This window comes from Gallus gallus, chromosome 18 (assembly GCF_016699485.2).
Source record: "Gallus gallus isolate bGalGal1 chromosome 18, bGalGal1.mat.broiler.GRCg7b, whole genome shotgun sequence".
In the NCBI taxonomy this organism is placed as follows: domain Eukaryota; kingdom Metazoa; phylum Chordata; class Aves; order Galliformes; family Phasianidae; genus Gallus; species Gallus gallus.
In genome coordinates, this window is record NC_052549.1 from 1446165 (window position 1) to 1458806 (window position 12642).

Here is a 12642-nt window from a genome sequence, read left to right on the forward strand (position 1 = left end):
GAGCAGTCAGCACAGGAGTGGAAGCAAGCAGCCACCAGGATATTCAGCAACAGCATTTTAATGAGTGCTATAAAAATAGCAACACAAACTAGCTGCTCTCTTTATTGCGCTAACTAAAAATAACTCAGGAAGGCTCTGGGAAATCCCATGCTCTCCGCCAGGCCACAGCAAGAGAGCAGGGGGACGGGGAGCACAGGGAGTGAAGGAGGGACACGGGCAGGGAGATGTGCAGGCTTTGGGATGTGCTGCTTAGGGGGATGTGCTGGAGAGCAGGTGCTGCTCTTCCTGGAGCTCTTCCTGCAGGTTATGGCATTGGGGAGCACCACAGCCCTGGCAAACTGATCTAGGAAGAGCATCACACTGAGGGGACCTCACCTGCAAGTAACACCTGCAGGTGACTGAGACCAGCAGGAAAAAAGAAAAGACCTGCCTTGTCTCTTGGGGCCATGAGGTTACAGCCTCCAGCAAGGGTGCTGCAACCAGGACCCTGGAGCTGCTTTCCTTTGTCCCTCTTCCATCGTTGACTACCCCTCCATCCCCTACTGGCTCCTTCTCTCTGGGCGCTGTTCCACCCTCTGCCCAGAAGCACTGGTGTGACATGGTGCTTCCCTGGGCAGCTGTCCAGCCAGGACCAGACAGATATTAGCACCTCCTGGCACTAAGGAGGATTAACCCAGAGAGGGTCCCAGAGGAAGGCAAATTATCCCTGGGTCTTGGACCAGTGGGAGTAGTCTGTGCTGAGTCATGGAGGACCTTGCACACTTCCTCGTTTAACCTGATTCTGTAGAAACTGAAGAGAAATTTGTGTGGTGAAGGGGTTAATATTTCTTAGTCCCTGCAGAAATTCTTTTCGGTCTGTGTAAGCAAGCAAAATGAACTGTTCCCATTGGGATGGGGAAGGGGAAGATGCCCTGACCCACAAAGACAGCCTGCTACAACTCTTTGTTTGGCAACACTTAATTCCCTTTCCATCTTGTGAGTGGGATACAATGAGGACAGAAGTTATTTTCACACAGGACATGATGTCCTGCATCAATCTAGAGAAGGACGATGAAAAGAGTGAGGAAAGCTGAAAAATGATTGGGGGTCTGGATTGGCTTTTGGTAGGCAACACCCCTAACCTCCAGGGAATCACAGGAAAACACAGAGGGCACATTCCTGCTTCTCATGTTTGGAAAGCGACATACAGACAAGCCAGCATTACTGTGCCATGCTCCAGTGAGCAGCCATGAGGACTGGTGACAGCTAGTTTAACCAGAAGCAAAATAAAATGGTGCATACAAGAAAATGAAGGTAGCAAGAAAAATGACTTCTACAGCCCTGTTCACTCTGAAGTCCTGACACTGGGAGCTTGCTATGGGTGCTGACCAGTCAAACACCATGCTATTCATGAGGAAAATGTTGCGGAATTAAGCCATTTACCAAGATTTTTGGAGGAATTATGTTGATGCTGCAGCTTGTATTAGTCTGCAAAACAAATGAAGACATTTCTAACACTGGTTATTCAGATACCTTGTCAGGCAGCTTGAAATGGCTGAGGTCTGGAGGCAACAGGGCAGAGATGCTGTGCTTGGTATTCATAATCTTAGGACTACTGACTCTGAGGCTCGAGTCAGAGGATGAAGTGGTGGCTGCATACAGCAGAAGGGTCCTTACTTCAAGCACAGATATTTCTGCATCCCATCACATTGGGGTGAACTTTTCCTTGAGGAATCTTTGACGCTGCAAACTGCCACCCCTTCCCTTTGGGCAGATCTGTTTGGGGTCTGGGGCAGCCCCTGTCCTGGGATGCAGGAAGCTTTCATCCCCACTTGTTTCTGCAGCCCTCCCTTCTGCAGGAGGATGCTTTTGAATTAAAAAGCTTTTGCCTGGGCTGTTCCAGTTTCACTAAGACAATAAAATGGCATGAGTTCATTAGTACAGTGCTGCATGAGCTAAGAACTTCCCACTCAGTGAGCTTGAAGAACAGGGCAGGTTCTGCTCTCACCTGCACACATACACGCCTCAGGAGTGTGGTCTCGCCTCAGTAAATGTAGATTTTCCCTTGCTTTCAGATGCTCCCCTCCACAGTCGCAGGTCTGAAGGGACCCAGACTCTGTCCTTGCTTACCAGTCAGTGCCTGTCATTATTTGTAGAGTCTTCTATGTTAGAGTTGATTGTTTTGCCCGCCAGTTGTTCAATGTACAACCTGAACACTTCTGACCATCAGAGTCCAGTTTTGAACCAGGACCAGAAGAGCACCACTACTGCCTTTTGCCCCTGAGCAGCCTCCTGTTGGCAGTTTCCTGCCTTCTCCAGTGATGGGACCATCTGAAGGTTTCACATTTCTTAGACCATCATCCAAAGGAGTCTGAGTAGAGCTAAGGTATTGATGGCATTAATCTTGCCCAATCAAACCAAACATAGAATGGGTTTTGGTTAGGTAAGGACACTCATCTAACTGCATTTTGCTCGGGTACCACCATTACTTCACCCTGAGCTGCTCTCTTCAGTACCAAAAACCAGTCAGCTTCCTCATTTCCTCTGAAGTTCCACTCTTACTGTGCTTCTAATCCACATTGCTGAACAGCCCAGCAGGTTCTCTGGATGTTCATCAGTAAGGGTTTCAGCAAGCCCTCAAGGCTTTTATCCAATGCTAATCTGTTCGTCTGACCATTCACCTCTTTTTGTGGTTTCTATATAAAACAAATCAGTTAAAAAAACCAAGGTTTCTTAGTCTTATGACTGCATCAGCTGAAAATGTGACATTTTTTGTATAAAATCTGACCTGCAACATGGAATCAAGCACATGCTCCTAGCTTGGTACCAAACCTAACTCAACATAGAGACCAGCAATTACCCTCTGCTCTCTTTCCAGAAGAGCTATTCTCAACCACAGTGACTCACAGCTATCTGTATTCATTTCTTGCCCACCTGCAATGCATATGAACCAATATCCCACCCTCATGCACCTCTTATAGCCCACCTCATCTGCAGATCTTCAGAGCTGACAGGAAATGGGCAGTTTAAACAGATTTCTTTTTCATAAGAACTGACTGCACGTACCCAGACCACAGGGAAGCTGGCTCGGACTCCCACTTGTTCAACACCAGCATCTTACACTTCCTCCTGAAGTTAAATTCAGCAGTTGGATTCTGCATGTCTGCTTTTACAATGGCAAAAGTGCCTCTTCTTTTAATATTTTTAGTGACTGAGCTGTGCTCATGATTCCCAAAATGGCCTCCTTGGACAGAAACCAGACCATAAAATGTCAGCCTAGAAGCTGGAAGGGTAAAGAAGCTGTAAGTAACAGCCCCATGTGCTCAGCCCTGCAGGGCAGCATCAGGTACACAAACTGCCAGGCTGGCACTGCAGCTGCATACATGTGCAATGGGGTAACCTGCACACTGTCCGAGTGTGACCACTTGTGCAGAATGAAATTAGCAGGTTTGGAGACACTGGACGTACTTCTGGCCACTGACTGTATTGCCAGTCCTTGAAATTTTATCACAAATGCCATGACATTTTGCTCAAATCTCCACCTCCTGGAGTCTCACAGTTAAAATGCTTGCCCGTTGGTGGCAGGCAGCACAGAATCTGAATGCTTACAGAAATAAACAGAGGAAAAATAAGAAGAGCTTTAATTTATAATTCCTAAAACCTTGACAGATGTGATTTCTGTCATCTTGCTCAGGTTTTTTTTAATTCTTGATGCTGTCAACAGTGTAGTGAGAAGGCATCTGTTGCTCCCTCTACACAAGCTTTTAGGAAGGCAGCTGCATGAGAGAGGGGCAGCAGAGGGAAGAGCAGGGTGCAGCAGGCAGTGCTAGAGCCATGCTCCTGGTGAGCTCTTGTTGTGCTGGTTAAGCAAAAGCTGCATCACAGTCTTTGAGGTTAGCCAGAAGAGACAAACATGGCACAGCCTCTGGAAAGCTGTGATCTTAGCAGAGACCCCTATGGGGCCCATGATGAGATGGAAAGATACCGGGATTGTCCTTCACCTGGACCCCAGATCATCATGGATTCATGCACATGGAGCCTGAGCTTTTCTTCAGTAGTGCTATGGGTTTTATGATGATTTCTACAGATGCTACAGGTTTCTGCTTGTGCAGGAGGGGATCATTTTCATTCACATACATTTTGAACTATAGCATCTTCCTCCATCTTTTCCCTGTTCTGTGGGTCTGACGCTGCCACAGAAGCTCCTGACTTTTGCAGGAGGATGTGAGATGCTCTGCCCTTGCCGTAACGAAGTGCTTTGCTTTGCTGCAGTGACCTCTGGGACAGGGCACCATGCAGCTCAGTTTTTGGATGGTGTAAGCTAAGCAGCAGTGCTAAATTCAGTTTGAATAGCAGCACTGTATCTTGCGTAGCAAATGCTGAGCATCACTGTACAGCACCAGGGAGCATAGTATGGCTACAGGGCTGGAAGCAAAGCCCAGCTCAGCAGCAATCTGCTCAGAGCACAGGGGATCTGAGCAGGCAGCTGGTGCCACGCAGCATCCCAGCAGCGCCCAGGAGTAACACTGACTCTCTGATCCACGAGTGGGTGAAAAAGGCAGAAAATGGTACTCACGTGGCATGATGCCTTGGTCTGCCAGCTGCTCACGGGTCCTTCTCTGCTGAAGCCGTAGCTGCAAAACTGCGAGAGACAGAGTGTCAGGAAGAGATGCAGGATTTTCCTGAGGCACCAACACGTCTGTCAGGGATGATGTGCCAGGGGTCTGTGTGGCACTGAGACGTGGCACCGATCCCTGCTGCTACGGGGTCAGACTTGGTGCAGCCAAGAAGCAGTGCTAGGGAGGGGCTGCACAGTCTGCACCAACTCAGCCCTTACTTTACACAAAGATGGTAGGGATAGGACTGGATCTGGAGCAAGCAGTGCCCCCGACACTGATCTCTGCCTGATGACTTCAGCTCAAAGAGAGTCTGCGTGTGGGCAGAGGGTGCTGGTGGGGAGGAAGATGGGGTTTGAAAGTCCATCACTACCTCCTCTGTATTGTGGTGTGAGAACCTGTGTCTGAGTGCACGAGATTTGGTGTGGAAGCCAGATTAGCTCCCATAACTACTCAAAACTGTTAAACTTCTGCCTAATGCAGAAATTCTTCAGCTTCTTAGAAGTGGTAGGCGCCATCTCTGCTGTTTGTGACCATGGAACACCATGAGTGTAAGATAAATTTTTAATGCCTGCTAAGAGCAGAAAGGATGGAGCTGAGAGGAGGGAGAAGAGCACCTGTAACTAATACTGCACTGCAGCTGCCACCCATAGGAACACGATGGGAGCCTTAAGCCAGCAGATTATGGCCTCCAGGAGGTTTTTAAGTCTACAGATACTGCATATTCTTCAGCATTATAATAAGCCACTTCTCCAGGACTCTTGGGTTAACTACCCTTGGGCCGAATCCTTGCTACCAGAAGCTTTGATCCAAGTGTCACTGTCTCTGCTGTGCTAGGGCTCTTCTTTCAAAGCCTAAGGACCTCTCCTGATACCTTTACAACTAGGAGACTGTCTCCTGTCCCAGCACTGTGGGAAGAGTAGTGCTTTCCAGCTCCATCACCCTCCCAGAGGCATGACAGCAGTGCAGGGCCCCACCCTGCATGCAGATATGCTTACTGAGCTGAGAGGGAGTAGAAAATATGGTGAGGAGAGATCAGTGCCGTCTCTATATGAACCTACTACTGTTCCAAGCATCTTTTTGGACAGATGAGAATGAACCACTGATTGAGGTCACTAAGTGTCTTAGAGGCGTGACCTCAGCTGTAGAGCATTGAGGAGGCATCTAATGAAGAAGAGATTCCCTGAAGCATTGCTCAGTATTTACTGCGTGCAAATACTGCTCAGCACAGTGCAGCCTGCCTTGTGCAAGGCTACGGACCTCTTTGTAGCCCAGGGCTGCAAGAGTTAGATCATCCATTGCTTAGGGAACCTCGCCAGTACTTAAAGATAGTAGCAGTCTACACCTTTGCTTTTGTAAATTTGTTGCCAAGAAGGTCGACACGTGTGTCCATCTTCTCTCCTAAAAGGTAAAACACAAAACTCCCATATTTTCCTGATAGAAACTCAGTACAGCTTGCAACAAGGGCACAGATCTTTCAGCAATCACAATATAATTGCATGTCTATCTCCTGCCTACTGGCATAACACCAGAGAGAAGCCTTAGCTGCCCTGAGAGGGTTGATATTGGAAGGAGAAGAGAGGAAAGAACAGCTTTTTTGTCCTTGTGAGCAACCTGCAGAGCTCTGCCAACAGCTCATGTTTACAACACGGCTTCCCTGGGCCGTGGGATGGAGCTGAATAGCAATCCCCTCCAGAGCAGTCCCCAAAGCACAAGGCTCCCTGAAATGCCATTGCACGTCACTTTTCCATGTCCTCTGCAAACCATGTCTCACATCAAGTGTTCAGTAAAGGCCTCACAAAAGATGATCTCTTGCCAAATTTCAGCACTTTTTAGGACTCCAGAAATAGACTCCTGCTGTGAGAGAGAAGTGTAGCCTTTTGTACCTGGTAAAGGCTGCACATATGCAGTTCTCTTTATGCCAGAGTGAAGCTGGTGGTTAGAAGATGCTGGCAAGCCTTGCTGCTGGGGAAGTCTGAACCCTTTCATTGCCCCATAGTACACACCCAGCCAGTGCTGGTTGTGCATATGGACACCAATTTGGATCCCTGCTCTGCAGTCATCTACATCGGACCCAGTTATCTGCAATGTCTTTGAAGAAGTCAGGGACTTTATAACCAAATTATGCAGTCCATGCTTTCAGGATGCCAGTCTTTTTTCTCCTAGACTATGGACATAATTTATGGCAGCTCACCTTACACTGGGGAGGGTAGACCCCATTTTTTTCTGAATAGGGTCTTCACTGCTGTCAGCATAGCTTTGCACTTTCCTAAGGAAGAGATGCATCTCCATTGAACAGGAGAGCAAAGAGAGAATGTCCAAGAATGAAGAAGCTTTGTAGCTGATGCAGGAATGGCCCTGCTCTCCTAAGTCCTGCTCGAATGTTCCAAGTATTAGAGCATCTGCCCTAAACTGAGGCAATTCATGCAGAACATCACAGCATCAAATGAAAATCAGAGAGACTTCAAGAGTCACATACAACACCTTGCCAAGGACATAGCTGGTGCTTTGATGCAGCCACCCAAAGACGTGTATTTCACCTTGGCAGTGCTAAGCTTACAGAGTTGCTGTCGCGTTCTTAAATCACAGGTAAAGGAGGAAAAGTTCATCCAGCTTTGTCTATTCAGGGCAAGCTAACAAATATTGTGAAGACTAGCATGCGCAAATGCCAACCATTTCCAGCCCAAGTTCAATGAATGAAGCAGTCATTGCAGCCACTGAATGTTCATTCAGATCTGGATCTCCACGGTAGGATGCACACCTTGACTCCTTAGTATCATCTCCAAATCCTGTTGCAAATTGTCTGAAGAAGCATAGTCATAGACAGCGTCAGTCAAGGTAGTAGCATTGAACATATCTGTGGGAAGAGGAAAAGCAGCCACTACCCCCAGCAGCCTCCAATTGAGAACTGTAGCTTGTGTTTTAGCCTTGCTTATTTCTCTTGCAATTAACGGTGCTTAAAAACCAGACTGGAAGAGCCTCTGGAACCACCCTACCAACCTCCCCTTAGCTGCTTCTTCAAGAGGATTGAAATTCACTGAAGCTGTGTCTGACCCCAGCCACATTCCAGTGCTCTTCCTTTGCTTCCTTTGTCTGGAAGCATGAGCTCTGAATGCAGCCTGTGACTCACTTTGAGGTTGCTGTCACCTTCCAGATAAGGGAATGATTTTTTACTCTGAATATTCATATTTTTCAAGATTGCTTTCAGCAACCCTGCTTGCTCCTATGGCATCCCATGATGAGAAATCCCTTCCTACACAATGCAAGGCAAGTCAGAACTATACCAATTCTTTTGCTCATTATGCCTTTGTGTTAGAAATATCCTTCTGTTCTGTCCTAGATCAAAGTCCCACTTAGTGACACAGCTTCTAGAAGCATCCTCTGCAGAGGGCTTATGTCACTGATGATGAGAAGCCCTCTGGGCATCAGTCATGGCTGGCTCTGCTGACCCTGCTTCAATCACTGCCTGTGACTCGCTAGCAGTAGTCATTCTCCTTCCTAGGAGATGACCTCAGAGCTTTAGGAAGCAAAAAGTACAGCTTGGACCTTGCCTGAACTAGAGATGCACTGCAGAAGCCATGTTCAAATCACCCCTCCCAGGAGCAGGCAGACCTGGCTTCAGCCTGCAGTGGCTGGCCACATCTGTGGCCTGAGCCTGCAGCTGTTGGGGCCTTCCTGCCTGTAGCTCAGTGACCCCCACATGCCCTGGCACGAGATTCATCTGACTGCATAGCTGTGAAGGTTAATGTATGTTAGCTCAGCAGCCGGCCAGGATGGAATGAGCCGGGGACCTCATCACCTGCATCAGAACATGCCTCATGCCAAAGCACGCAGAGCACCCTGGCAGGAGGCACACGGAGGCCTTTGTAGTGGGCTCAGGGCTCACGCAGAGGAAGACACGGCTGGCTCTTGCCAAACCACAGCCAGCAGTAGGCAAGGGGTCCAGAGGTCCCTTCCCACCAACACTTCTGTGGCTGTCAGAGCTGGTTCCCTGCAAATCCTGAGGCTGCACAAGGCTTGCTCAGGGCTCAGGTCAGCGTCACAGCTGCCCAGGTGGGGCTGCAGGGCTGCAACTTCATGTCTGTCTGAGCACTTGGCCCCATCTCTGGCAGACCCTCCCAGCTCCTGTACATGGTTACAAGTAAGATCCCCATAAGCTGGCTTCCTGCCTGGGCTGCATCAGCAGCTTAGTTCTGTTTGGAAGCTGTGTTCACAACCGGTGCAATTGCTGTGCTCCCATCCTACTTTGACACAGGTCAGTGCTGCTAGCAAAGGGCTGGGCAGTTGCCTGCTGCTTCCTGCATTAACTGAGGCTCCTGGGCCAGTTCAGCACATCTGCATAGCTGAGATGTGAACCAGCACTTTGACCAGCAACTGAAGCTAGCAGTGATACCAATAACAGTAAGAGCAAAGACACTGTCCCCTCTGCTGACCAACCCAGCAGCCCATTCCTGCCCTCCTTGGCTCCAAAGCTGGGATTTCAGGAGCATGAGTGCAGCTGAGTGGGGTGCAGGATGAGGACTGCTCTGCTGGGACACCAGGGAGATGGCAGTGGGTTGGGAATGGGCTGATCGGAGGAGAGACTCCTGTTTTCAGCAGCAGCAGCAGCTTAGCTGCATGTCAAACAACAGCTGAGCAAACATGAAACACCAGGCCCTGCCATGCTGGCCGTACGCAGATGAATGTGGAGTCACCAGCACTCTTGGCTGGGTAATCTGCCAGGGTCTGGGCTGACACCACCAGCAGAGTAAAGCAGTGATCCATCAGAGCAGCTTAGGGCCTGCTGCCCTGAGTTCCTCCACGGATCTTAGACACCCTGCTCTGCTGGTAGCCAGGACTCAGTGAATGGTTGTTTTCTTTTCTGTAGCATCACAACTCCAGGCCTCTGACACAACCTGTGGGAGATCCACGTGTGCAGAGATGAAGCTTGGCAGACACAGCCCTGATGAAGAAGCAGGGCAGCAGCTGTGGTCAGTCACTCCCAGCCAGGAGCTGCCTTGCAGCCTGCTTTGCCTCTCCATGTGCTTTGGGAGTGGATGTGCTTCCTCAAGTTTCTGTTCTACCTGGGAGGCCAAACATCACCACAACGAAATCTCAGCTACGCTGGTGAGAACAACATCTCAAAACCCATATCCAGGCCAACAAATGCCTTGGAAGAGTCTACGGACCACATCTGGGTGACAAGGAGCACAGATCCACCCCTACCAGGTGTCACCAGAAAGGCACCGGTGACCACTAAAGAACAACCAGCTGTGAGGGCTGTGTTCATCACAACACACAGCCCAACCCCTGCCTGCTCCTGAGAACATGCTGTCATCAGTCTTCCTTGGAACAATCCCTTCAGCCTCCCTGTGAGCAGCCTGTACATCCTCCTCCTTGAGCACAGTGAGGTACGCCTCAATCTCTGCTGTAACACATGCTTAACTGACAGAGAAACAGATGTTTGACAGCTAAAACACCAAGGTACAAGATGCTGGAATGATAACATAAGGCCAAAACTGATCTACGACAAGTCAGTGTTGTACAAAAACTTTATGAAATCACAAAACTGTTATCAGTTACAGATATGCCATGGTTTGAACATAGGCACTGGCTGTGACCTGAACGAATGCCCGATTGGAAAGGAAATACGTGCACACACATTTTCTTTGAAAAATGAAGATTCCACCCCCATGTCCGGCCTACCGCCCTACCACCCTTCTGTCTTCTGCCTTTAACAAACTGCAGATTTCAGTCCAAATCCCTCTCTCCACCACTGGCAGGCAGAATAATTTCATCTCCCATCTTGACCAACTTACCTCAAGTCTACTGTGTAAGCTCTCATTCTTTCCTTTATACAGGCAAGCAAGTCTTCTTTCAACATTCACATCCTCGTGTCCACAACCAGACATGGGTATTACCCCATGCCACGCCACATGGAGATGTGTTTATAATGTTAAACTTCCACTTTTCACCGATTATCTGGACTGCCACTGTTGTTACACAGATGCTGGCCATCTAAACTCTCTTTCCTTATCACTGGGCAGCAAAGGTCAGAGGTAAGGTTAATTCTGCACTTGCCAGCTTTGTTTGCTCTGTCTGATGACAACAGCTCTGCGGTTGGAGCACAACTGGTTTGTATTCAAAGCAGAAGATCACATAAATAATTGTCTCTGGGAAGAGTTAAATATGTTTCTGGAACAGCCCTTCGATGTTCTGGTTGATTTAATGCAATCTCATTGACAACTGGAGCACATGCGATAGCATGGCAGGCTTGAAGAATCATAATTCCAGCAGAATTTGTCAGGATGACCTCAGATCAGTATATTTATCTTTGGCAAAACAGACAAAATAAACACGCACACAAATCCTGGAGGAAGGGGAGAGGAAACCTGAGGGCCTGCCACATGCTGGTGGTTGGATCTGACTGCTCTGGAGCAGCTCCTGGTGCTCTGCACTGCGGGAGCTGCATCTCTCTGCATGGCAACAGCTATGCTGGTCCTTCTCTACAGGCCACTGGGAAGACAAGAGCAAGAGGAAACACTGTGGGACTGAAGGAGGATTACGGGGTGCTGTGTGGAAAAGCCACCAACTCCAGCAGCCCAGCCTTCCCTGGGCAAACTCTTTTGTGCTGCTCTTGCTGCCAGGTGGAAGCAAGAGACCCACAAAGCACTCCAGGAAGGATGCCCACATGCCACCATCTTCTCACTGCCACCTCCGTGCCCAACTATCTGACTGCTGCGTGCCACAGATATCAAGGAGATTCTGGGATGAAAAAACAAGTATGTCATGTATTTCTTGCACTCTTTAGCGCACAAATAACTTTTTCTGCTGTTCAGTGTATGCAAACCATGGAGAAACAACAAAAGTGTAGTAATTAAGATTTACCCCAGCCCTTAATGACGTTAGCCTGGGATCCTTCAAGAGGGATTCTGACTTATCATGAGTCACAGAGCACAGAGCTCATCTTGCCAATACCTGAGGGGGCCAGCAGAGCCTCACACCTGCCTGTGCAAGACCACTGCCAAAGCAAGGACGCATCACGAAGCTCTGCATCCCCCTGGCTGGTTCCTCACTTCCTGCTGTCACTGCTGGGGTACACAGCTACCAAGGCTGCACATGGAGCAGGGGCAGCAGAGGAAAATGTCCCTTAGAGACTTTTCGTGTGAAAGAGATTTCACTGCTTCAACCACATTATGCTAGCTTTTTCTTTTTCACTGTTCTCCATGTTACTCAAACCCAAAGAAGAAGGCAGCATTACTGATCTATTGGTACTCTATGGCCGCGGCATTGGAGACAGCAAAGGGCAGTTGTGCACTGAGGATCTTGGCAAGCCCGACTCGACCATAACAAATAGGCAGAGAAATCTCGTCGAATGGGAATGCTGTCTTTCACCAGGCAATAGTGAGGAGTGGCAGCTGTGGGAATCAGTCATGCACCAAAGAATGCCCCACAAATTGACTGCCCCAGAAATGCTGAAAGGCACGAGAATTTATGGGCGCAGTGACCCACAAAGTTTACTTTTACTGAAGAATCATTTGAAAAATATGTTTAGAGATCCCACTGTTGGTTCCATAATAAAGCCAGCTTACAAATAAAGCAGCAATGAGCCTCAAAAACAATACTGGTTCATTTGCAAAGAATGCAGGGACACACAGTGCAGCCCATCCTGCTTGCTTCAGAAAGGTGGCAGTGTTGCTTTGTAGTTGCTGGAGGAATTGTTACAGATTTTTTTCAAATGAACAGCAACGCACCATAATATACCAACAAAATCTAAGGAATGACTTAATCTAATGAAATGTAAGATCAGAGAGATATGGAAACCACACCAAAGCCCTGGACCCACGTTCTGTATAATTCAGCCAAACTAGGACACTCGTGTTTGCACACACACTCGTAGGTTTTCAACCAACTGCCAACTTTGCATTTGCTGAGAAAACAAAGTTTAAGTTGACCACCCAGCTATCTAAGAGATCCTGATAACACCACTCATGTCTACCATCAGTGTCATAAATCTCCAATCTCATTATCTGCAATGCAGAAGGAGGCGCACACACACACACACAGC

At 48.4% G+C, this 12642-nt stretch overlaps 1 protein-coding gene across 45 annotated transcripts in view; it reads right to left on the reverse strand.

The window, feature by feature from the left end:
* MYOCD (myocardin) overlaps window positions 1-12642 on the reverse strand; it is a 221325-nt gene that overhangs the window by 20906 nt on the left and 187777 nt on the right. For 35 of the 45 annotated variants that reach the window (XM_040649548.2, XM_015295170.4, XM_040649539.2 and 32 more), the window contains one exon: window positions 4556-4621. The exons of 6 other annotated variants lie outside the window; for them this stretch is intronic. In XM_040649548.2, coding sequence (XP_040505482.1) covers window positions 4556-4621 — 66 coding nt within the window. Of the gene's footprint in view, window positions 1-1422; window positions 1468-4555; window positions 4622-12642 lie in introns of all 45 variants that reach the window. 4 more of the 45 variants (XM_046902060.1, XM_046902061.1, XM_040649552.2 and 1 more) reach the window with 1 other exon arrangement.